Source organism: Oryzias latipes, chromosome 8 (assembly GCF_053564925.1).
Source record: "Oryzias latipes strain Hd-rR chromosome 8, Olatipes_Hd-rR_3.1".
Lineage (NCBI taxonomy): Eukaryota > Metazoa > Chordata > Actinopteri > Beloniformes > Adrianichthyidae > Oryzias > Oryzias latipes.
The window spans coordinates 653,199-679,503 of record NC_136244.1 but is presented as its reverse complement, the minus strand read 5'-3'; the positions used below and the strand labels follow the sequence as shown (position 1 = coordinate 679,503).

The following is a 26,305-nucleotide window of genomic DNA, read 5'->3' as shown; positions in this document are numbered from 1 at the left end:
CAGCAGAGAACAGCAGTGAACAGCAGAGAACAGCGGTGAACAGCGGAGAACAGCAGTGAACAGCGGAGAACAGCGGTGAACAGCGGTGAACAGCGGTGAACAGCGGTGAACAGCGGAGAACAGCGGAGAACAGCGGAGAACAGCGGTGAACAGCAGAGAACAGCGGAGAACAGCAGAGAACAGCAGAGAACAGCGGTGAACAGCGGAGAACAGCGGAGAACAGCGGTGAACAGCGGAGAACAGCGGTGAACAGCGGTGAACAGCGGTGAACAGCGGAGAACAGCGGAGAACAGCGGTGAACAGCGGAGAACAGCGGAAAACAGCGGTTAACAGCGGAGAACAGCGGTGAACAGCGGAGAACAGCGGTGAACAGCAGAGAACAGCGGTGAACAGCGGTGAACAGCGGTGAACAGCGGTGAACAGCGGAGAACAGCGGTGAACAGCGGAGAACAGCGGAGAACAGCGGAAAACAGCGGTTAACAGCGGAGAACAGCGGTGAACAGCGGAGAACAGCGGTGAACAGCAGAGAACAGCGGTGAACAGTGGTGAACAGCGGTGAACAGCGGTGAACAGCGGTGAACAGCGGAGAACAGCGGTGAACAGCGGTGAACAGCGGTGAACAGCAGAGAACAGCGGAGAACAGCGGAGAACAGCAGAGAACAGCGGTGAACAGCGGTGAACAGCGGAGAACAGCGGTGAACAGCGGAGAACAGCAGTGAACAGCAGAGAACAGCAGTGAACAGCAGAGAACAGCGGTGAACATCGGTGAACATCGGTGAACAGCAGAGAACAGCGGTGAACAGCGGTGAACAGCAGAGAACAGCAGAGAACAGCGGAGAACAGCGGAGAACAGCAGAGAACAGCAGAGAACAGCAGAGAACAGCGGAGAACAGCGGAGAACAGCAGAGAACAGCGGAGAACAGCAGAGAACAGCGGTGAACAGCGGTGAACAGCGGAGAACAGCGGAGAACAGCAGAGAACAGCGGAGAACAGCGGAGAACAGCAGAGAACAGCGGTGAACAGCGGAGAACAGCAGTGAACAGCGGACAACAGCAGTGAACAGCAGAGAACAGCAGAGAACAGCAGTGAACAGCAGAGAACAGCAGAGAACAGCGGTGAACAGCGGAGAACAGCAGTGAACAGCGGACAACAGCAGTGAACAGCAGAGAACAGCAGTGAACAGCAGAGAACAGCGGTGAACAGCGGAGAACAGCAGTGAACAGCGGTGAACAGCGGTGAACAGCGGTGAACAGCGGAGAACAGCGGAGAACAGCGGAGAACAGCGGTGAACAGCAGAGAACAGCGGAGAACAGCAGAGAACAGCAGAGAACAGCGGTGAACAGCGGAGAACAGCGGAGAACAGCGGTGAACAGCGGAGAACAGCGGTGAACAGCGGTGAACAGCGGTGAACAGCGGAGAACAGCGGTGAACAGCGGAGAACAGCGGAGAACAGCAGTGAACAGCGGACAACAGCAGTGAACAGCAGAGAACAGCAGAGAACAGCAGAGAACAGCAGAGAACAGCAGAGAACAGCAGTGAACAGCGGAGAACAGCGGTGAACAGCGGAGAACAGCAGTGAACAGCGGACAACAGCAGTGAACAGCAGAGAACAGCGGTGAACAGCAGAGAACAGCGGTAAACAGCGGAGAACAGCAGTGAACAGCAGTGAACAGCGGAGAACAGCGGTGAACAGCGGTGAACAGCGGAGAACAGCGGAGAAGAGCGGAGAACAGCGGTGAACAGCGGTGAACAGCGGTGAACAGCGGAGAAGAGCGGAGAACAGCGGAGAACAGCGGTGAACAGCGGTGAACAGCGGTGAACAGCGGTGAACAGCGGAGAACAGCGGTGAACAGCGGTGAACAGCGGAGAACAGCGGTGAACAGCAGAGAACAGCAGAGAACAGCGGTGAACAGCGGTGAACAGCGGAGAACAGCAGAGAACAGCAGAGAACAGCAGTGAACAGCGGAGAACAGCGGTGAACAGCGGAGAACAGCGGTGAACAGCGGACAACAGCAGTGAACAGCAGAGAACAGCAGTGAACAGCAGAGAACAGCGGTAAACAGCGGAGAACAGCAGTGAACAGCAGTGAACAGCGGAGAACAGCGGTGAACAGCGGTGAACAGCGGTGAACAGCGGAGAACAGCGGTGAACAGCGGTGAACAGCGGTGAACAGCGGTGAACAGCGGTGAACAGCGGAGAAGAGCGGAGAACAGCGGTGAACAGCGGTGAACAGCGGTGAACAGCGGTGAACAGCGGTGAACAGCAGAGAACAGCAGTGAACAGCGGAGAAGAGCGGAGAACAGCGGAGAACAGCGGTGAACAGCAGAGAACAGCAGAGAACAGCGGTGAACAGCGGTGAACAGCGGAGAACAGCAGAGAACAGCAGAGAACAGCAGTGAACAGCGGACAACAGCGGTGAACAGCGGAGAACAGCAGTGAACAGCGGACAACAGCAGTGAACAGCAGAGAACAGCAGTGAACAGCAGAGAACAGCGGTAAACAGCGGTAAACAGCGGAGAACAGCAGTGAACAGCGGAGAACAGCGGTGAACAGCGGTGAACAGCGGTGAACAGCGGTGAACAGCGGTGAACAGCGGTGAACAGCAGTGAACAGCGGAGAACAGCGGTGAACAGCGGTGAACAGCGGTGAACAGCGGTGAACAGCGGTGAACAGCGGAGAACAGCGGAGAACAGCGGTGAACAGCGGTGAACAGCGGTGAACAGCGGTGAACAGCGGAGAAGAGCGGAGAACAGCGGAGAACATCGGTGAACAGCAGAGAACAGCAGTGAACAGCAGTGAACAGCGGAGAACAGCGGTGAACAGCGGTGAACAGCGGTGAACAGCGGAGAACAGCGGTGAACAGCAGAGAACAGCAGAGAACAGCGGTGAACAGCGGTGAACAGCGGAGAACCGCGGAGAACAGCGGTGAACAGCAGAGAACAGCGGAGAACAGCAGAGAACAGCAGAGAACAGCAGAGAACAGCGGAGAACAGCGGAGAACAGCAGAGAACAGCGGAGAACAGCGGTGAACAGCGGAGAACCGCGGAGAACCGCGGTGAACAGCGGTGAGCAGCGGTGAACAGGGGAGAACAACGGAGAACAACGGAGAACAACGGAGAACAGCAGACAACAGCAGAGAACAGCAGAGAACAGCAGAGAACAGCAGAGAACAGTGGTGAACAGCGGTGAACAGGGGAGAACAACGGAGAACAGCGGTGAACAGCGGTGAACAGCGGAGAACCGCGGAGAACAGCGGTGAACAGCAGAGAACAGCGGAGAACAGCAGAGAACAGCAGAGAACAGCAGAGAACAGCGGAGAACAGCGGAGAACAGCAGAGAACAGCGGAGAACAGCGGTGAACAGCGGAGAACCGCGGAGAACCGCGGTGAACAGCGGTGAGCAGCGGTGAACAGGGGAGAACAACGGAGAACAACGGAGAACAACGGAGAACAGCAGACAACAGCAGAGAACAGCAGAGAACAGCAGAGAACAGCAGAGAACAGCAGAGAACAGTGGTGAACAGCGGTGAACAGGGGAGAACAACGGAGAACAACGGAGAACAGCAGACAACAGCAGAGAACAGCAGAGAACAGTGGTGAACAGCAGAGAACAGTGGTGAACAGCGGAGAACAGCGGAGAACAGCGGTGAACAGGGGAGAACAACGGAGAACAGCAGACAACAGCAGAGAACAGCGGAGAACAGCAGAGAACAGTGGTGAACAGCGGTGAACAGCGGAGAACAGCGGAGAACAGCAGAGAACAGTGGTGAACAGTGGTGAACAGCGGTGAACAGCGGTGAACAGCGGAGAACAGCGGAGAACAGCGGAGAACAGCGGTGAACAGCGGAGAACAGCGGAGAACCACAATTACCTCACGTCTGCACACGGATGTCTTTTCAGTTCCTTGTACCTCCCAGTCTTTAGTCGCTCCAATTGTGTTGCAGTTTTCTATTGTATTGACGATGAATGATTCATCTGTAGGTATACAGTCATGCAGAAAGATTATTATGGGATGCTGACACTACAGTGAATATACAAATGTCTTTGCTTTTGAAAGTCACTAAACAGCGACTGACCCAGCTTTAGCGAAATGAGCGCAGCGACCATAAGTGGCGGTTTGACAGAGGCATCATGGGTAAAGTGGACTTTCAGATACTGATAGGTCTGTTGGTTTTGGACAAAATCTCCCCAAACCCAAAGTGTATCAGTGACTGTTAAAGCTCTGAGAGTTGATGTGATAAGAACTGAATCCTCGTGTCTGAGACGTGGACTACACTAGAAGGGTTCTTCAACTAGGAACCGGTTTAGGAGTGATCTAAAGATTAGAACTGATCCATGTGTAGCAGTCAAAGGGATCCGGACCGGTCCAACACCTCCTCCCAGTGGCCCAACACTTAGAGCTCTCTGAAGCTTCAGGGCAGAAGTCTGGGTCCTCTGGTTGTGGATGGGATCAGCTGATCACCAACGTCATTTAGACCCAGGAACCCAGAGAGGTCCAGCAGCTGACCCCGTCCCAGAGGTCAAAGGTTCCCAGAGGTCAAAGTTTCCTCTGAAGTTCGGAGGTAGGGACACACACGTGGTCCCGGCCGTCTGCATCGGAACATCTTCGTTTTTCCGCCATGAAACTCAGAAGTTGGACTTTTCTGCATCAGTCTCTGCGTTCGCGCTGCGGGACCATTGCGGGTCTTTCTTCTTCTCCCTCTCGCGCCCCAAAACATCAAACATTGATTCCGATGAGGTTTGGAGCGCCAGTAAACACTGACGTCATCGTTCGACCACAGTGGGATCTGGACAGAGTGACGTTCAAAGACCACCAGCAGCTCTGGATCTAGAACTGATCGAAACTTCCGTTTCCATAGCAACGCCTCTCCGCTCATTCGGGACTTGTCGGACATCGTGCAGCAGATTGAAAACCTGTCTGAGAACTCGCAGAAACTACCGCGCGGACGGTCCTGAGAATCAGCAGCGTAACCGGAGCAGGTGCGTGCGCGCGCGGCCGCTGTCAGAACTCCTTTTCCTCACCTGCTTTCACCGCGGACATGCGCACAAGTGTCTTGCCCCTCGGGTTCGGACTCTCGGAGTGTTATCAGTCATCCAGGCAGGTTCCGAAACCACAAAACTCACCGAACGCTTCACTTCCTCAACCATAGTGACGTCAGGGCCACGCTGGCAACGCGGATGTCACGCGCTGCCACCTGATTGGCCAGCCAGGTGGCGGGTCATGACGACACCCACGGGTTTCCTTTTAAAACCCGGACACGGAAGTAAAAGTATTTTCTTATCTGTTGATGAGTTTTTTCAGTTCTGAATCGGTGGAACTTCAGTTTTTTTCATGCAGACATTTTCTGGTGGACTTTAGAAATCAGATTCATCCTAAACTTCACATTCCTGTTTTTTGTGCTTCAGACATAAAAAACATGAATATATAATATATATTTTTTCAGATACTTTATTTATCCCTCAATGGGGACATTCTTCTCTCCATTTGACCCATCCCCTGGGGGAGCGGTGAGCTGCAGCTGAACTGCGCTCGGGAGGCAGTAGCGTTAAGGGTCTTGCCTAAGGACCCTCACTGAGTGATGTTAACTGCTCGCCATATGGTAATTGCCCCCAGTACCTTTGTTTCTTCCCCTCCGGGAATCGAACCCTGGATTCCGGCATGGTAGCCTCTCACCTTACCAACCGAGATTCATTCTCAATTATTATTTTACATCACATTCATTGTTGATAATGGAGATGTAAAATGTATAATAGGTCATTAAAAACTGAACAACTCAGTTATTGTTTAGTTTCTTTCTATCTTTTAGTTTTGGTCATCAGGAAATGACTGGATCATCATGTCTATTGCAAAGCCCCATAATATAAAGTCAAGTCATTATCCTCTGTCAGAAATTGTATGTTAAATTGTGATAAGTTGAATTTAAAAGACAATGTATATTTTTAAAATTCCCAAATAAGGGATCATTCTCTGATTCACTTTTTTTTACCACCATTTGAGCTTCATGTTTGGGTTCGGTTTTGACCCACGGTTTGTTTAACATCATTTAAATGCAAATAAAATGAGATGTCAAAGAATCGTGGTTCCTTCAAGTGTCAGCCTGTAAAAATCTCTCAGGTGGAACTTTGTCAAAACTGAAGAGTGACAGTTGGACCCCGCGTGGACGCCGGGAAAGGTGCGTGCATTGGCTGGTTTCAACCAAACTCCTGCAGCTATGGTTTCAGGGGCACCAATGAGGTTCCAGGGGGGGTCCAGATGGTACCAGTCTGATCAACAATTTTCCAAGCTTTAATTCAAGTTATGTTGTTTGAAAATTAGTAAAGAAATGAGGGAGCAAGTTCGGTTTTTTTGTTGATGCCTGCCTGTCCTGAACTTGGTATCAAAACTGTATGGATGCAAAACGGATGCAACTTTAGTGGATTATTTGAGAAAAATGTTTCCGTGTTGGTCCAGCCCATACCGGGTCCTGCTGACTATTCCACCAGCTGTAAAAATAGCTGAAAGGACGTCTTGGATCCACATATCACACTGCAAGCAGAAGCAGTGAGGCTAATTCCAGCTGCCAGGTGTGGAAGTCTGACTGCAAAGGGAGGCAGCTGGATAGAGGCTGTTTGTCTCAATGTCAGTGAAACAGGGAGATCCAGCTAGTTTTAGGCCAGAAAGCACACCAGATGTCTTCTGCACTACACTGATCCTAGACACTGTTAGAGGACTTGAGGAGGTGACGTGCTAAACCCTCCCTCCTGAAGATACGTACACTTCCACCATGGCGTGTCCATCTGGCATAAGAAAACGCTTCTTTTGTCTACTGTTCCTGCTTCTCAGGAGTCATCACATGGATTTGGATCCTTATCCACCTCCAAGAAGAACAATCAACGAGGAAATACTAAACATCTCCTGACAATGATTGAGTCCATTGACTATCGATGAGGCTTCTTTTTGAATGCTACAATTAAAGCCTTTAAAGGCTATAATAAAGACATTTCAAACATGAGACTTATGGTTTTATAAATATGCGCAAATTGTATGTAGTGGCAGTGTGACATGGGTTTTAGTAAGTGGCCTTTAACCCTCTAGCAACATGAAAACACACAATCCCTTTTTTCCACATGCTTTGTTTGACACAAGTTGCTTGAAATGAAACCAAATAAGCTTTAAATGAGTTTTATGAAGCTGTGCATCTTTTATTGCAACCATTTGGATATTGACATTTATTTGTAAACATTTAGTGTCAAGGGTCTGAACAAAAGCAGGAAATGTAGAATTTCAATTTATAACATGTAAGAAAGAATAACATTTAACCAAAGAACCTCTAGTTGTTTTCATGTGATTTAGATTGACACACATGGTTCCAATCAAATAAATACTAAACTTCCACATGAGCAAAACTCTCACACAAACTCACTTATGGTGAGATAAACACAGAATCTGTAAAGAACCGTGACACAGAATTACTGGCCAAACATCCAGTCATTACTTTCAAAAATTACATTAACCTGCCAGAAAACAAAACCTCTGAAGTGACAGGATAGGTCATACTGAGAAAGTATGAAATATTCTTATTTTTATGGTGCTCTTTAACTTCTCCTCATATATTTATATGTATATATATATACTTTTTACATGACATAACTAAACAGCATTTTAAAGGGGTTACATTTGCACACAGAACTGCTCCTGTTTCATAGCTAATACATCAACATAACAGCCTTTTTTAGATTCACATCTTAAATTAAAATGTAACATTTTTCCACTCTAGCGAGTTTTATACTGTCAGGATGCACAACAACAACGACCTTCTGTCAGACAAAAGATATGTGACCAACACCACAGACAGTTAGGGCAAGAACACGGGTTGCTTTATGCATTTTTTTACTCACTTAGCACAGAACAGCACTTTTTACAGTAATCTATTGCAGATGTCTTTAAAGACAACAGAATTGTAACACTACAACTTCCAGTTATTAGATATAATCTGGGATGTCCCAATGTGTGGACATTAGCTCTACAGAAACATGCCGACAAGTGTTTAGATATATTGATGGGTCAGTGTGTTCCTGAACAAAGAAATGATGTCTTCTGCTTATTCTTCTTCCAATTTTGTCCCATAAGTCTGGTCACTTGAAGAAAGGATGACGCTTCCTTCACGCCATCCGTGTCCTTTAGTCATGAAAGTTGCGATGTCTAGAGGTAGGAGAAGGAAAGAGAAGACATTTCCTGAGTTTCTTGGTAGGTTGTGTTGTATGAGTACCAATTCACCACCATCTACTGTATGTCTAAAGACATCTCTCCAGCGTGTCCTAGGAACGCCTTGGGGTCACCCCAGAGGAGCTGGAGGATGTGGTCGGGGCGAGGGAAGTCTGGGCATCCTTTCTTAGACTGCTGCCCCCGCAACCCGGATAAGCGGAGGAAGATGGATGGAGTATTCCCATGCGATTTTCGGGCTCAGATATTACATAATCAAACCAGCGTGCAGCACAGAATCTTTGGAGTAGGTGGCTCAACCCCCCAAAGCATCTTGGTTGTCTGTGTTCATTTATAGTTTCATTGGGAAACTTTTAACAGAAACACCAACCTTCCAAGAGATGATTGACGTTGCTACTTTTGCATTTTAATAGTTTGAGTGTTGTAGATCCTGGTAAGATTTAGGTTAAGACATAAATAAAGGTTGTGTACTGTGAGTTGTGTATAACTCTACGAAAGACCAGACAAAGTTCCAGTAACTGCAGAAAAAAAAGATAAATTTTGCATTTCAAGTCCATGTATTTTGGAGCCAAAGTATTAGAGAAAAGGGAGATAAATGGGTCAATATAATTCCAATCTTATTTTTCACTAATGCATGTTTACGGTTTTTCCTTCAGATGCTTTTCCAGCAGCTACTATGCAATAAGGACTGTGTTTTCAAATGTTCATCCATCTTCTGATCCGTTTTCTCCCTTTCAGGGTCACGGAGCTGCTGGCAGGGACATCCTGGACAGGTTGATAGGCTCCAGCAGCTCTATGCCAGCAGCTCTATGCCAGCAGCTCTATGCCAGCAGCTCTATGCCAGGTCGCCAGTCTGTCATAGGACCACAATCACACACCCATTCAGACTCACACTCACACCTGGGGACAATTTAGAGGAACCAATGAACCTGTGAAGCATGTTTCTGGACGGTGGGAGGAAGTCCATGCAACATGCTAACTCCACACAGAAAGGTCCCCCATTGGTGTTCTGGTTCAGGTCCCCCAGCCAGGACTTGGACCAGGGGCCATCCTGCTTCAAGGCATGCAGCCCGTTTTTACTTCTTTGTGTTTTTTATTCATTTATCTTCATTTTATTGCTTTATAATCAGACCACTGTTTTTACATGCAGCTGTTGTTTGATCTCTGAAGGTCATACTGATTTCTCTAAGTCAGAGGTTTTATTAAACATATCTAAGTTGGAGCAAATGCAAAGCAGAAATGGTTACTGGAAGTTGCAGCTGCAACCAAAGTCTAATAAACAGGAGACTTAGACAGAGGTTCTACTCTATTCGCTAGGGCATCACACGAGTATCTGTAAGCCTTACCAGCAAGGGGGGCAGCAACAACTTAAATTCGGATTTGGTCACCTTCATTCAGCCTGGTAATTGCAAAATAACCATGTGGGTTAGTTGTTATACAAAAAAGGCTACTAAATAGTTGAGCTTATTCTGCACCGTTGGGAGTTTAAATCCTACTAAACCCTAAGGAATGTTGTCAAAAATGTGTGTAAAAATGTTAAAACATCCAATAACATTTTCAGACTGTAATGGAAGGTTTAATTTAAAGACTAAAACTAACAGAGCAGTTGTACTTAAAGAAGAAAAGGTAAAGAACTGTACTTACGCCCCTTCATCTCTAAGCAGAGACAGGAACTTGGTGACTCTGTAATCTGAATCCATCTGCAGATCAGACATAGAAGCAGAATGCTGAACATAGCAGTGCAGACAGCAGTGAGATGTTGTGTAGGTGGAACAGAGGAGTGGCAGGTGGAGGTGGGATCAGCGTTCAGCTCCGTGTTTGCTGTGGTGATGGACACACAGCCTCTCAACCACATTGCCTTTAACTCGGCACTTTTCCACGCTCACATTCCTTTTTATTCGCTGACAAAGTCAGGATTCAGACTTGAAATTGATTCATTTAAAAAGTGGTAAACAAAAAGTCCTTTATTTGAACCAAAGTTCTACAATAGTGATAAATTACAGGAAAATGTTGGTGCTTCAAAACCCACTCCAGTAACAGTCATGCTTTTGGTGTTTTTAACATGTTCTTGTAGCATTTTTCTCATGATAAATAAAAGAATTTAAGAAAAATAACTGCTTTTATGAGTATTTCTTTATTCAAATTGGAGCAAATAAAAACACGCCGTTTGAAAAAGCTCAAATTTGTGACACAAAAAGGGAGATGGGCGTGGCCAGAGTCTCCAGGCTCCGCCCCTTTCTGATCCTCCACCTGCAGACCAACAGATCCATGAACGTCTCCGTTTTCCTGGTCTGAGCTGGAATCTGGATCAGAACCGGACGGATGGATGGATCTGATGCTGGTGCAGCTTCTGTTGCTACGCTAATGTTAGGATGGGGGTGTGAGGGGCTGTAAGCTAGTGGGAGAGAATGAAGACGGAGATCCTACAGCACTGGCGAGGGGGAGAGGGGGGAGTCCCGCCCACAACTCAGAGGTAAGTAATGAACTGCTGCTCTGCAGAAACTATGTCCTAGAACATGACAGGTTTTTAGACTTGGTCTAAAAAATGAAGAATCGTGATTAAAAGACCAGCTGGAACACTTTGAAAGTGGATAAAAATATAGTCAGAGTAGGACTTTAAACTGCTTGACAGAGCTGAAATTTAAGATAAAAAAAAGTTTTGTGATTTTTTACTAAGAAATGATGGACCACTGTAGATGTTAAAATGACAAAGTGATGAAAAAATCCACATAAATGATGCCTAAATATAAAGTTTACATTTAAATTGAGGACAATTCTCTTCAATCAGGAGGAAGTGATTCTGTACCTGCAGAGACATCTCTATGAACACCAGAAGCTTCTTGATGCCGATCCAGACCCGTTTGCCCTTGAGCTGGTGCGCGATGCTGGCTCTTTCTTTATCCGTAAAGCTCCCCAGAAGCTGCAGACAGTGAGAGGAAAGTGTTCGCAAAGCTAATAACCTAGAAAAACGAGGCTGAAGTGCCTCATTTCAATTCTGTACATCTCAACAGACCAGACCTTTTACTCTTGAAAAAAGCAGGACACAAACGTTTCATGGCTAATTTATCTTATCTCAGATAGAAACCTCTTGGTTTTCAAGCTGTCACTCAGACATTTGGAAGCACATGGTTGTTTAGACTGACCTTAGACATCCCTCTATGTGACCTTTTGGTTTTTCAGATAAACTCTTGCTGATCCTGAAAACAGGGCAGCTGTACCTCCAAGGCGTCCACCAGCTGCTCTCCAGTGGAGATGTTGGGAACGTGGATGGTGGTGCTGAAGGCGTCCAGCATCTCCATCTCCTGCAGAACGTCCTTCCTGCTGGTGGTCCCGATGATGAGCAGCTTTCGGCCCTGAAGAACAGATTTTGGTCTGTTTGTTTGGTTTAATATTTAGTATCAAAGGATTGACTTTGTTTTTGTCGATAGATCATGTCAATCATTTAGTTTCTGTTAACAGCTAAGGGCCACAACAGCATCCATCCATTTTCTTATCCTACATCCCTTTCAGGGTCACAAGGACAACATTTTCTCTCTGACCCCCGGGTCCCGGGCCAGGAAGAGGGAAGTCTGGGAATTTCTGCTTAGACTGGATGAGCGGAACAAGAAGGATGGAGGATTTTCAAAGATATTATTAATAGTGAAGCATAAAAGTCAGTAGGATCAATCTTTTATCTACTTCTGCTTTCCTTAAAAGTTGGCTTTCCTTCGTCTGAAACATTGAGCACAAACAAAACTTCCAGGTAACATTATGACTAGAAGAGCTGGACTTCACTAATAAAGTTCAAACCAAGAGAACGAAAGAGAAATATGATGGAATTGGGAAGTAGTTCAGATAACATTTTGGAAAGGTATAGACTTCATGTTGCACTGTACAAAAATAACAATAATTGATAACTTTAGTGATATATTTATGGTTCTCATTCTATGAGCAGCTTAAAGCATTTTCCAATTGAAAATAGGACACAGACACAGACATCAACACCAAGCTACCCCATGTTAGCTAAATATTTAGTTTGGAGTTAAACATTTAGCTATTTAAATATTTATGTAACAAATAAATATAATTATAATTATGTAATTATATATTTTAATTCTTTATTTAGTTTACAAAGTAAACTAAATAAAGAATTAAAATATATAATTACGTAATTACAAAAATATATTTAACTTTAAATGAAAAATATTTAGTTAGGAAATGTAACATTTTTAAATACATAAAAGGTGAAAATATTCATTAGAAAAAGAAGAGCAAAATATTGCTGTTAATATTTGACTGTGCAGTTTTACAAACAGCACCCTATAGTTACGCCTCTTCCTAAAACAAAGTTGTTTCCTCTATTTTCTATGTAATTGGTTTTTGGAGGAAAACGTGATGTTTTAAAGATGTTTCAGGACAGAATCTACCTTGCTAAAGGTGCTCAGTGACTTTGCTGTGTCCGTTGTTGTTCTGGTGCTGTTGGACCTGACAGCAGCCTTTGGCACAGTGGACCATGCAGTCGTCCTGTCACACGTCATCATGTGTCATCAGCATTCAGTGCTCTGCACTTGATTGCTTTAAGTCACGTTGACTTGGAGCAGTTCTCTGCCAGGATTGGTCCTCATCTGTGTCCTCTCTCTCCTGAGAGGTTCTATTCTTGGTCCTTCTCTTTTTTTTGTATTGTGCAACATAACATCAGATGACCTGCAGATATATCTACCTCTCAGTTTGGAAATAAAAAGCTGACAAACTGTTCTGAGCGCATTGATGATGTAAAGCAATGGTTGCCTTGTATTTGGTGACAGGTTCACAGCTGACTCGGATGCTGCTGTTCAAACTCTGGGGGTTATCTTTGACGTTTTTTCCCCCCGTGTCTCTTAGCTAAAGCTAAACCTTTTCTGAGATGCCTTGGTGACCTCTGGGATTGATTGTTGTCGTGTTTTGTCTCTGGTGTCGCTCACCCACACTTAGTTCAGAATGCAGCAGCTGGACTGGTAACATCTAGACCGGTCTAGACCGGTCTAAACTAGTCTACATCACTCCAGGACTCAGCTCACTTCACCCTGTTAACCTTTACTAGTCTAGACTAGTCTAGACCGGTCTGCAGTTCTAGAGCTGCAGTTCTTAATTCTTAGTTCAGTTTTGACATGCGGGTTGTTTTGGGGGAACTGGGTGGGTGGAGGGAGGAGCCGGGGGAGGGAGGGTAAATGTGTACATGTTCTGTTTTTTACGTATGCGTCTTCTTTTAAACACTTTGCATTTGTAATGAGTATTTGCTTTAATGTAACACACTTTGTGTTTTGAACAAATGAAAGGCGCGATAGAAATAAATAAATTTGAATTTAAAAACTTTTCATTTCAGTAAGACGATAAAGACCTGGAGGACGGCGTGGCCTAAAGACCACAACAGAGAATCGGACATCTGGTTGCCCTGACCAGCAGAACAAAGTCGTAAAAAGGTGTTTTTGTGTTCAGTGATCAATGACCTTGGGTGGAGTCTTCTTCAGCAGCACCAAAAGAGCTTGCAGAACCAAGTTGGAGAAACGAGGACCAATGGGGACGTAGTCCAGCAGACGCTCGATGTCATCCACCACCACACAGCTGAGCTGGGATTTGTAAGCATCGTCAAAGACCTGCGAGAGCAAGGAAGCAAGTAGATTCATGTAGTACAGTTTGTACCAAAGGTACTGTAAAGAGTATTACAGAATAGTCTAAATAAAATCACAGTTAAGCCACCATTTAAAGGTAAGTTTAAAAAAACAGAAATTCTGAATCTGGCCCACATCTCTTTAATTCTGAAAAAAGACAAACCTGCAGATAATTGTGCCTCTTACAGACCAATCAGTTTACTTGGTACTGACATTAAAATACTTGAAAACTACTCGCCAGAAGGCTTGAGTTAGTACTGCCTACTCTAATAAATCCGGATCAGACTGGCTTTATTAAGAATAGATACTCTCACTCTAATGTTCGCAGGTTACTTAATATTATCCACTTTTCCCAATATTCCAGAACTAGCGCCCTGATGCTATCGTTAGACGCTGAAAAAGCATTCGACCGTGTTGAGTGGGAGTATCTATTTGATACGCTAGACAAGTTTGGACTGGGTCCAGATTTTATAAATTGGATTCATCTTTTATATAGATCTCCAACTGCCAGGATTTGCGTAAACGGGTCAACATCTGATATCATTCCCCTATCTAGAGGTACTCGCCAGGGATGTCCCCTATCTCCGTTACTATTCGCCCTTGCATTGGAGCCACTGACAGAAACCATCAGACATCACAAAAATCTGTCTGGTGTCACCTTAGGAAAAACTGAGCATAAAATCTCACTCTATGCTGATGACGTCCTTTTGTTTATTACGAACCCGGAGGATTCCATACCTAACCTAATCTCAATTATTAATCAATTTGGTGAGATATCTGGCTATAAAATCAATTTTGAGAAGTCGGAAGCGCTGCCTCTAAGCAACTTTGGAGACCACACCACACTAGTTGACTTCCCATTCAAATGGTCACTCTCCGGTTTTATTTACCTGGGGATTAGAGTATCGACTTCAATTAAGGATCTGTATAAACAAAATTTTACAACTACTGTAAAATCAGTCAAAAATGACTTAAATAGATGGTTTGATCTTCCTTTGTCATGCATGGGTAGGATCAGCTTAATTAAAATGAACGCTCTTCCCAGACTCCTATACCCGATGCAAATGCTACCACTTAGGATTAACAGATTGGCTATATTAGATATCCAAAGATCTATATCCCGGTTTATATGGCATGGTAAAAGACCACGACTAAAAATGAGGACTCTACAGTTGCCGGTAAACAAGGGAGGCCAAGCACTCCCCAACTTCTTATACTACAACTGGGCCTGTCATGCCAGGGTAGTGTATGGCTGGCTCAAACATTTCCTCAACCCGGAAGAACCTCATGTGGATGCTTGGAGCTGTGCCCCCCACTCTCTATTAAGTTTGCTTTCAATAAATCTTAATGAGCTCCCAGGAGAGGTTGCAAACAATCTCATCCTTAAAAACACACTCAAAATCTGGCGAGACATCACCAAGCAGGCCGGCCAACAAGGCTCCTCACTGGCATTACAGCCTTTGATACATAACAAAGCTTTGCCCCTGGCTGGGGAGTAAGCATCTTCAATGATTGGCACTCAAAAGGTTAAAATTTGTGGGTGATTTATTTGTTGGAGGAAATATCGCCTCGTTCTCACAAATTCAAATCAAGAACGGGATCCCACGCTACCAATTCTTTGGTTTTCTTCAAGCTAGGCATTTTGCAGAATCATTATGCTCTCTCCCACTAAATCAACCTATCAAAAATCCTATAGAAAGCTTCTTGTTGAACCTTACTTCCTCAGCTATTAACAAGAAGTTCATCTCCCTCTTTTATAGAAAAGTTATTTTATGCGATAACTTTGAAGACTCTAGATCTAAAGGGCTGTGGGAAAACGATCTTGGGATTGACTTAGATGACGGAAGGTGGTACAAGGCCTTTGAATCTGTAAATAAATTATCGTTGTGCAACAGGCTGAGAGAACCCCAGTACAGAATATTACACAGACTACAATGCACCCCTTACCTTTTACATAAAATCCACCCCCAGGTCCCCAAAATATGCATCAAATGTAAAAAACAGACAGGAACCTACTATCACTGTTTTTGGCTATGTCCATTAATATCCAAATTCTGGAGAAACGTTGCAAAAGAACTCACCTCAGTACTACTCAAAACAATAAAACTAGATCCAGCCCTCTTCCTTTTGAATATATCTTCAAAGAAACTTCCTGTAACTGCTGCAGAGTTGATATTGTTGAAAAAACTCCTGCTCCTGGCGAGATGATGTGTTCTTTTGCAGTGGATCAGGGAGAAACCTCCCACAGTTACCCAATGGTACAAAGAAATGTTTCAGATTTTTCCAATGGAGCATCTTAGTGCCTCCTTAAGGGGGAATGATGATGATTTTTATCGGACCTGGCAACCACTTCTTAACTATCTTCCTGATGACCTTATTGGTCTACTACAAAAGGGATGCTCCTCCTTTGTCTTCTCAAGAAACTGGTGAGGAGAGGTGAAGCAGTTTTGGTCGGATAAAACATATAGTGTTAAGTAATGTCCATGTGTAGTCCCTATTTTTCTCATTACTACAACTTGTGTAACTGACTGAGTTTACCCTGTGCTGACTTGTTCATTGTTTTGTTATGTAAAAATATAATAAAATACTGTTCAAAAAAAAAAAAAAACAGAAATTCCTGCAAGATGGGAATGCCAACAAGAAGTCTTGGAAACATTACTTTAAAAAATGATTAGTTATAGTTACTACTTAATTGAAAGAGTAACTAAGTTACTATCTGAATTACTTTGTAGTTAAAGTAACGTGATTCCAGGAGAAGTGACAATTTGTGGTACTATATGTCAAACATTTGATTCTTCTGATCAGTTTTCACAAGTCAGTAAAAATGAATAAAATAGTCATTTACTTTTATACAACGAGCAATAAAGTATTCAGTCAGACACCAACTGTTCTGTTCTCCCTCTTCAAAGGATGAGAGAGGCTTGTAATTTTCATCACAAGTAAACCTCAACAATGAGACAAAATGAAAAATAATCCAGAAAATCACATTGTTGGATTTTTTAAAGAATTTATTTGTAAATTATGGCGGAAAATAAGTATTTGGTCAAAAACAAAAGTTCATCTCAATACTTTAAAAGCGGAAAGCGATTCCGCTCTCTGAAGGCTAACACAGAGAGACTGAGGAGGAGCTTCTTCCCGCAGGCGATACGGACTCTTAACCAGTAATCATGGACATTATACACACAAGCCACTTTCACATGTCACTTTTAGAGCATATTTGCACACATTCGGACATTCTGTTTTTATGTTTTTATATTTGTATATTCCTATATTTTATATCTATCTTCCTCTTCCTATTCCTATTGATATTCTTTCTTGTTTGAGGTCGCGGGCGGTCGCCTAAGCATTTCACTGCACATTGTACGCTGTATGATTGTGTGTGTGACAAATAAAATTTGAATTTGAATTTGAATTTGAATTTGATTTATTTACCCTTTGTTGGCAATGACAGCAGTTAAACGTTTTCTGTAAGTCTTCACAAGGTTTTCACAAACTGTTGCAGATCTAGAGCGTTGATGTTTTGGTCCATTCCTCCATGCAGATCTCCTCTAGAGCAGTGATGTTTTGGTCCATTCCTCCAAGCAGATCTCCTCTAGAGCAGTGATGTTTTGGTCCATTCCTCCATGCAGATCTCCTCTAGAGCATTGATGTTTTGGTCCATTCCTCCATGCAGATCTCCTCTAGAGCAGTGATGTTTTGGTCCATTCCTCCAAGCAGATCTCCTCTAGAGCAGTGATGTTTTGGTCCATTCCTCCATGCAGCTCTCCTCTAGAGCAGTGATGTTTTGGTCCATTCCTCCAAGCAGATCTCCTCTAGAGCAGTGATGTTTTGGTCCATTCCTCCATGCAGATCTCCTCTAGAGCAGTGATGTTTTGGTCCATTCCTCCATGCAGATCTCCTCTAGAGCAGTGATGTTTTGGTCCATTCCTTCATGCAGCTCTCCTCTAGAGCAGTGATATTTTGGTCCATTCCTTCATGCAGCTCTCCTCTAGAGCAGTGATGTTTTGGTCCATTCCTCCATGCAGCTCTCCTCTAGAGCAGTGATGTTTTGGTCCATTCCTCCATGCAGATCTCCTCTAGAGCAGTGATGTTTTGGTCCATTCCTCCATGCAGATCTCCTCTAGAGCAGTGATGTTTTGGTCCATTCCTCTATGCAGCTCTCCTCTAGAGCAGTGATGTTTTGGTCCATTCCTCCATGCAGATCTCCTCTAGAGCAGTGATATTTTGGTCCATTCCTTCATGCAGCTCTCCTCTAGAGCAGTGATGTTTTGGTCCATTCCTCCATGCAGATCTCCTCTAGAGCAGTGATGTTTTGGTCCATTCCTCCATGCAGATCTCCTCTAGAGCAGTGATATTTTGGTCCATTCCTTCATGCAGCTCTCCTCTAGAGCAGTGATGTTTTGGTCCATTCCTCCATGCAGATCTCCTCTAGAGCAGTGATGTTTTGGTCCATTCCTCCATGCAGATCTCCTCTAGAGCAGTGATGTTTTGGTCCATTCCTCTATGCAGCTCTCCTCTAGAGCAGTGATGTTTTGGTCCATTCCTCCATGCAGATCTCCTCTAGAGCAGTGATGTTTTGGTCCATTCCTCCATGCAGCTCTCCTCTAGAGCAGTGATGTTTTGGTCCATTCCTCCATGCAGCTCTCCTCTAGAGCAGTGATGTTTTGGTCCATTCCTCCATGCAGATCTAGAGCGTTGATGTTTTGGTCCATTCCTCCATGCAGCTCTCCTCTAGAGCAGTGATGTTTTGGTCCATTCCTCCATGCAGATCTCCTCTAGAGCAGTGATGTTTTGGTCCATTCCTCCAAGCAGATCTCCTCTAGAGCAGTGATGTTTTGGTCCATTCCTCCATGCAGCTCTCCTCTAGAGCAGTGATGTTTTGGTCCATTCCTCCAAGCAGATCTCCTCTAGAGCGTTGATGTTTTGGTCCATTCCTCCATGCAGCTCTCCTCTAGAGCAGTGATGTTTTGGTCCATTCCTCCATGCAGATCTCCTCTAGAGCAGTGATGTTTTGGTCCATTCCTCCATGCAGACCTCCTCTAGAGCAGTGATGTTTTGGTCCATTCCTCCATGCAGCTCTCCTCTAGAGCAGTGATGTTTTGGTCCATTCCTCCATGCAGATCTCCTCTAGAGCAGTGAATTTTTGGTCCATTCCTCCATGCAGATCTCCTCTAGAGCAGTGATGTTTTGGTCCATCCCTCCATGCAGATCTCCTCTAGAGCAGTGATGTTTTGGTCCATTCCTCCATGCAGACCTCCTCTAGAGCAGTGATGTTTTGGTCCATTCCTCCATGCAGATCTCCTCTAGAGCAGTGATGTTTTGGTCCATTCCTCCATGCAGATCTCCTCTAGAGCAGTGATATTTTGATCCATTCCTCCATGCAGATCTCCTCTAGAGCAGTGATATTTTGGTCCATTCCTCCATGCAGATCTCCTCTAGAGTAGTCGTGTTTTGGTCCATTCCTCCATGCAGATCTCCTCTAGAGCAGTGATGTTTTGGTCCATTCCTCCATGCAGATCTCCTCTAGAGCAGTGATGTTTTGGTCCATTCCTCCATGCAGATCTCCTCTAGAGCAGTGATGTTTTTGTCCATTCCTCCATGCAGATCTCCTCTAGAGCAGTGATGCTTTGGCCCATTCCTCCGTGCAGACCTCCTGTAGAGCAGTGATGTTTTGGTCCATTCCTCCATGCAGATCTCCTCTAGAGTAGTCGTGTTTTGGTCCATTCCTCCATGCAGATCTCCTCTAGAGTAGTCGTGTTTTGGTCCATTCCTCCATGCAGATCTCCTCTAGAGCAGTGATGTTTTGGTCCATTCCTCCATGCAGACCTCCTCTAGAGCATTGATGTTTTGGTCCATTCCTCCATGCAGCTCTCCTCTAGAGCAGTGATGTTTTGGGGCTGTTGCTAGGCAACACAGACTTTCAACTCCCTCCAGAGATTTTCTATGGGGTCTAGATCTGGAGACCGGCTAGGCCACTCCAGGACCTTGAAATGCTTCTTATGAAGCCACTCCTTCGTTACCCGGACAACGTGTGTTTGGTTTCATCTGACCATAGGACATTCTCCCAATCCTCTTCTGGATCATCCAAATTCTCTCTAGCAGACTGTAGACGGACCTGCACATGTACCGGCTTTAGCAGGGGGACACGTCTGGCCCTGCAGGGTTTGAGTCCCTGGTGGTGTAGTGTGTTACTGATGGTAGCCTTTGTTCCTTTGGTCCCAGCTCTCTGCAGGTCATTCACTAGGTCCCCCGTGGGATTCTGGGATTTTTGCTCACTGTTCTTGTGATCATTCTGACCCCACAGGGTGAGATCTTGGGGGGGGGGGGGCCCAGATGGAGGGAGATTCTCAGTGGTCTTGTACGTCTTCCATTTCCTAATAATTGATTTCTTCACTCCAAGCTGCTCACCTGTTGCAGATTCAGGCTTCCAGCCTGCTGCAGGTCAACAGTTTGGTTTCTGGTGTCCTTAGACAGCTCTTTGGTCTTTAGTGGAGTTTAAGTGTGACAGTGTGAGGTTGTGGACAGGTGTCTCTGTATAGATAACCCGTTCAAACAGGTGTCATTACTACAGGTAACCAACCAGTGGAGGACAGAAGATCCTCTACAGAAGAAGTTACAGGTCTGTCATAATTTACAAATAAACTTTTAAAAAATCCAACAATGTGATTTTCTAGATGTTTTTTTCTCATTTTGTCTCATAGCTGAAGTTCACCTATGATGAAAATTACAGGCCTCTTTCATCTTTTTAAGAGAGACAACTGGTGGGTGACTGGATACTTTTTTGCCGTGATGTATAACCTCCAATATTTATTGAATATTCAGTATTTTGCTCTCAATAAAAGTATTTCAATATTATAAAGTGTGTTTACCTTTGTAGACCTAAATAAATAAATTCAACAACTAGTCTGTAAACGCTGCTTATTTTCTGGATGTGCAGATATCTACATGTATGTTCTTTCCTTCAATGAAACACAAGAACATTTGATGTTCTTGTGTTTAAAGAAACTTAAGTAGTTCTTCTATATTATAAACTTGTACATATAGTATATTCCTACTAAATACATGTGCAGCAAGAAAATCGGTTGAAAACATGTTGATAGAATCACTCTGGCCGTTCCCGTCCTTCTAAAAAGCAGGTTTCATCTTTCATGCATGTCTTTGGTGCCTTTTAAAATATAGTTCTTTGTCATTTTGGCATCAAACTTCTCCACATTGCTTAAATTGACGCCTCATGTTGTGTTTAAGTCATATTTTAGTTTATCTATATTCCCTAAATTTTCTTTATTATTATTCATATTTTTAAAGTGGGTTATTAAACTACTTTGGCTTTATGGCTCCTTCTTTACCTTTTTAATGGCCTGGCACTTGGAGATCTCAGAGCTTCCAATCATCTTGTCAGGAGAGCAGATCTTAATGAAGGGGAACTGAGAGTCTTCTGCTATCTTAGCAGCCAAAGCTGTCTTTCCGCTGTGTGGTGGACCTGTAAAGACAGAACAGGGCTGTAGTTTGTCCTCTCCCACTCACTTTCTCTCTGTTGTCTTACCCTCCAGCAGAACAGCCACCAGTGGGGTGCGGTCACTGTTTTTGGTCTGCTGGACGAGCAGCTCTCCGTCATCCAGAACATGGGCAACCGGGTCTCCCCATTTGATGATGCCGTTCATAACGTAGCTGGAATAATCCTCCTGGTTGGTGCCAAACGCCTGTGGATGTGGATTTTGAAAGCAGGAGTCAGTACAGTGATGCTAGCTCCCAGCATGCTTCGGAACTGCTGCATACCGGCTTGATGTCATTGTTGAGGGATCCCATGAAGTCATCACGCGTGACCTGCAGCTTCTCTGCCCTCTCCATGTCCACTTCCACAGTGGACGTAGCCTGAAACAGACGTCATTCATTAAAGACGTGTTTCTTCTCTCAGCGTGAAGAGTGCAGTATGCAGGAAAAAAGAGCATCCGAGGTGAAACCAATGCAACAGAGAATTCAGGCCTGATGTCTATAAAACATCATCTGTAAATCGCTTTTATTGCTGGGGTTGAACTAAAGCCTTCGTCACAACTGTCTGCCAGTGGGCAACTCTGTACGAGGCCTGCAGGCTGCAGAAGTTCAGGATCATGGACCAGCCGATGAGCATGTCAGGCCAAACGTTCATGGTCATTCTCCCTGCGGCCGTCGGCTTGTAGAGAACACTTAAGTAAGTCAGAGGGAAGCAGGTGAGACGCAGGAATGTCATTAGGATGTTTCCTTTTTATCAACCCCCGCAAATGCTTCATGCTGAAAAGGCGTTGATGTGATCAGTACGTTCTCGTGGCGGCTCTCCTGGCGTGCAGCCTGGATGTTAAAATGAAGAAATTATGACTGTAAATGGTCCGTTCCGCTTTTATCAGGTGGATGCGAGAGCCTCCAGGGAAAACATACCTGCGCTCCTCTACAACCCTCTGAAACAACCCAAGAGCCCGCAGCACCGTCCCGGGCTTGAAGGTGACTACGGTGAGTTAGGCCTCTGACCTTTATGTGTCGGTTCATGGCTGTGGACTGTGCCGCCCTGACCAGACCCTCCAACTCTGCACCGCTGTAGTTCTTCGTTTCTGCAGCCAGCTCCTTAATGTCAACGTCTGCAGCCAAGAGGTTGAAGTTCCGCATTTTGATGGTGTGGATGTTCAGGATCTGGACACGACCTTTTTCATCAGGCAGGCCTGGAAGACGGAAACAAGCCGAGGACGGCAGGTCACCTCATTTCAGAAGAAAATAAACTCAAACGGAGATAAAGTCTTCAGGATTGTTAGCAGTGAGAAGCAATGCTGTGATGGAAACACACCATGAACCTTTTACATGAATTACACTCAACGTCAACAGGAAAGGTTTCATTGAATTTTTGTTTATTTTGATTATTTAGATGTTTAAATCGATTCAATTTTACTCAAAACAAAAGGTGTTTTTGTAAAATGCATTTTCTGTTTCCTAAAACAACAGAATTCTTTCATTTGAGTCCGGAATGATTTGGAGGTAAAACAAAACTTTATTTACTATTAGTGGATTTCATAAGAACGTCATGTAAGCATAAAGTGATGTAGATTCTTGGGTGGAGCCTGATCAGCATCAAACCAATGAAGTGTTTGGTTTTACTGATGGAAATGGATGATCCTGAAGGCAACAGTTAGCAGTGCTCACCGATTTCCATCTTGACCTCAAACCTGCCGGGCCTCATCAGAGCGTCATCGATCAGGTCAGGTCTGTTGGTCATACCTGAAGAGAAGGGGAGGGGGGGGGTGTATTGATTAACATGGAGGACATGTGATCAGATGGATGCGGACCTTTCTTTCCTCGCTTTGACTGCAGCTCATCCCCAGCATGTTCTGGGACTTTCTCCCCTCTCTGTGTGGACAGCCATGTGTCATCTTTGATGTTTTCTTCTTTTTATTCCAACAATTTTTCTTTTTTTCCACCCAGATAGGGAATAGGGGCATTCCTGAGATTGTCCAAAGTCTTCTCTAGTTATAAAGGAGTCTTCTTCTCTACTCTTTCTACTCTTGTGCAAAGATAGAACGGAGATGTTAGCAGACATTTTAAGACAAAAGGCAGCTGATATATTAAGATAATGTTTGTCAAACAAAACTGTTCTTTTATAAAAAATCACAACAAATACTTTGGAATTTCATCAAAGGTTTGCAGAAATGCTTCATTAAACCTTTATGTGTAATCTGATCCAGTTAAAATATCCAGTCATGGGGTATTTTCGTAGCTGCGGCTCACCAATAACCAGGATGTTGTTAAGCTGCTCCACGCCGTCGATCTTGGACAGAAGCTGGTTCACCACAGTGTCATGAACTCCGGTGCTGCTGGCGCCTGTGCCTCTCTGCTTGCAGATGGCATCCAGCTCATCAAAGATGATGATGTGAAGACCACTGTTGGCCCCCAGCTGAAAGTACAACAGGGTGAGATTTCCTTCTGAAAAGGTGGCAGAGGCGCTGAAGATCCCATAAATGTCTCACTCTTTTCTGCTCCTCCTCTGCATCTGCAAACAGTTTGCGGATGTTGGCCTCGGACTCCCCCACGTACTTGTTCAGGATCTCTGGGCCGTTTACAACCTTCGGCTCTCGAGCATTGAGCATCTTGCCGATCTGCCTGGCCATCAGTGTTTTCCCACATCCGGGCGGTCCGAACAGCAGGATCCCCTTGACGTGCTTACAGCCTGAAGTCCACAGACAGAAAGAAAGGGAAGCAGGTGACGTCTTCACCTGCTATTAGAACACTAACATGTCATCTCAAACTGTTGAAGATCCCTGTCATCTTTCCTTCTGACTTTGATTTCTGATTTGGTTATCTTTATAATCTATTCAGTTCAGATAATTCATCCTCCATGTATCAGGATCTAACAAGTGACCATCAGATCACTCAAAAACCTCTTTCCAATGAAACTTTAGGAAGAAATTTTGAACAGATGTTAGAGAGGAGATCTGATGAGACATGCCAACCCTCCACTTCCTGTGTTAAGGGCTTCAGAGTAATGGAATGAGAGAAAAACACATGAAGAGAAAGCAGATAACCAAAGGCCACATCCTTGGAAGGTCTGTCCATAGGACAGCAAAGGTTCCTGACTGAAGCAGTCATGCTGAAGGTGGATTTCTAAGAGCTTTTAGCCTCTGGTGTTCACACAGGTCAGTCGCTGTGAGAACATGTAGTAGGAAGAGGCTTTGTGCAGAATGTCAAAGCAGTGAAAATCTCCTGACTGTTGCTCCAATATATGAAAGAATTCCACCTTCATGATCGATTTCTGAAGCAACCTCCACTTCAGCAACTGGAGAGACGCCTTTTAATGAGAAGTCTGTCAACGCTTGGAAACCTGCATTTTGGGCTTCGGCGCTCAAAACTCGTGTCAACACGTCGCTACGTACAAACCGTGCGGTGATCATTAAACTTTTGACTGCTCAAACGCCAAACAGATGGACTTGGACAGATCAGAGACTCTGTTGGTAGTTACACATGGATGGCATCCTTTTCTAAACATGGAGCTTTTGAAACGTCCAGTTTTTGCCCGGCTGGAATTCTATGACACCAAGAGTTTCATTAATTGGAATAGAGCTGTGAAAGAAAAAAGCCTGGAGCCAGATTTGAGAGATTTGCACGGCTTGGACATTTGGTACCAAGGCTTCTTTCAGCGGTAGGTGATGGACCTGTGCTAGCAAACACAGACAAAAACAAAGAAGCTCCTCCCTGCCGCTCTCTGCTTGTCCGCTGTACATCGTATCCTAAAAGCATGTTCACGAAACCACATGTGGCGTGCTCTTAGTCGCTGGTATGAAGGTTTCTGAGCCCAGTGCAGCAGAACGTTTTTCATCTGTGAGGTGCAAATACTTTGCTGAGTCAGTGTTTTCAAAGCGTGTTTGTAGGGGAGATCTGTCCTGCAGGATTTCCATGCTTCCCGGCTTAAGCACACCTGATTCAGCGAAACATCATTAAACTCCGCAGACGTCTGACTTTGGCAGTCATCAAAGGCCGTTTGTACGGAGGAGGACTGAAAAAACGCCTGACGTTGTTCCCTGAGGACCAGGGTTGGCAAACGCTGCTCTAACTGATGTAACAAACTACAAAAGAAGTAGCAAGGAAGCGTCTTACCCATTTGTTCCACTATGTCTGGAGGAAAAACTCGAGAGGCAAATGCTCTCCGAAAAATGTCTGAGAATTCCTTGTCCAGACCTCCGATTCCCATCTTCTCAAAGTTCCAGTCTGGGTTGATGATGGTCTGCCGCGCCTCCTTCGTCTTTGCCTTACCTGTTAGAACACAGGAGTTAGGGGTAAGGAGAGGAACCTGATTTGTTCATGTGAATTTTAAGCAGGAACGTACCGACAAGGGTGAGAGAAGAGGTCTCTGCCTTCTCAAAAATGACTTGGCTGTTGCCAACCATGAGACCAACATCAATCTGTTGGTGGAACAAACTTACAGTCACGACTCAGAAGCAGAATATTTTTGTTGCCATTGTTGGCGATGCTGCATTGCATTGCAACTAGCAAACAGAGAGAAAGAAAATAGAATAATACCAGAAACAATACATACAATATGCCCCATGAACTGTGGACAGGTCAGTCATTCACACTCCATAAATGCCTCCGTTATGAATGTTTGGAGTTCAACATTTCTTACAGAAGAAAAGTGTTTAGAAGGCAGATTATGATGTCTTTTGCATTAAAATCCTCTAAAATAGGACAAATTTGCAGATAGAGGGTATCTGTCATGATTATTAGAAGTTTCGGAGTTTACACAGACCTAAGTCTTTAAATCCATTGGTCCCGTTTTGTCACAGTCCATGTTTTGGCACATTTAAGCTGGAAGCTGTGTTAGAAACAGACTCCTTAACGTTGTGATTTCTGACTTTTTCTTTATTAGTCGCCAGTCTGTCCAGGGGGGTATTCCAGAAAGCAGGTTCTGTTAGCTCCCACGGTAAGTTTGAGGCTAAGGAAGTTGATAACCTCAGCTTTCAGTT

At 44.7% G+C, this 26,305-nt stretch overlaps 2 protein-coding genes across 5 annotated transcripts in view; both read right to left on the bottom strand.

Moving 5' to 3' along the window:
• Positions 1-5,253, bottom strand: part of pdxdc1 (pyridoxal-dependent decarboxylase domain containing 1) — a 29,532-nt gene extending 24,279 nt beyond the window's left edge. The window contains exons 1-2 of one of the 2 annotated variants that reach the window (XM_078951040.1): positions 5,124-5,253; positions 3,871-3,974 (exon numbers count right to left, since the gene is read on the bottom strand). The gene's annotated coding sequence lies outside the window, so the exon portion shown is untranslated. Of the gene's footprint in view, positions 1-3,870; positions 3,975-5,021 lie in introns of both variants that reach the window. The other variant, XM_023957895.2, reaches the window with a different exon arrangement.
• A 1,903-nt stretch (positions 5,254-7,156) lies between these two features.
• Positions 7,157-26,305, bottom strand: part of LOC101155094 (vesicle-fusing ATPase) — a 36,193-nt gene continuing 17,044 nt past the window's right edge. For 2 of the 3 annotated variants that reach the window (XM_023957897.2, XM_078951041.1), the window contains exons 7-21: positions 25,669-25,744; positions 25,440-25,595; positions 23,816-24,015; positions 23,577-23,742; positions 22,995-23,069; positions 22,332-22,519; positions 21,606-21,701; positions 21,373-21,529; positions 21,176-21,309; positions 13,668-13,814; positions 11,421-11,555; positions 11,009-11,122; positions 9,847-9,902; positions 9,549-9,601; positions 7,157-8,181 (exon numbers count right to left, since the gene is read on the bottom strand). In XM_023957897.2, coding sequence (XP_023813665.1) covers positions 9,571-9,601; positions 9,847-9,902; positions 11,009-11,122; positions 11,421-11,555; positions 13,668-13,814; positions 21,176-21,309; positions 21,373-21,529; positions 21,606-21,701; positions 22,332-22,519; positions 22,995-23,069; positions 23,577-23,742; positions 23,816-24,015; positions 25,440-25,595; positions 25,669-25,744 — 1,731 coding nt within the window. In that variant the 3' untranslated portion in view covers positions 7,157-8,181; positions 9,549-9,570. The remainder of the gene's footprint in view (positions 8,182-9,548; positions 9,602-9,846; positions 9,903-11,008; positions 11,123-11,420; positions 11,556-13,667; positions 13,815-21,175; positions 21,310-21,372; positions 21,530-21,605; positions 21,702-22,331; positions 22,520-22,994; positions 23,070-23,576; positions 23,743-23,815; positions 24,016-25,439; positions 25,596-25,668; positions 25,745-26,305) is intronic. The other variant, XM_023957898.2, reaches the window with a different exon arrangement.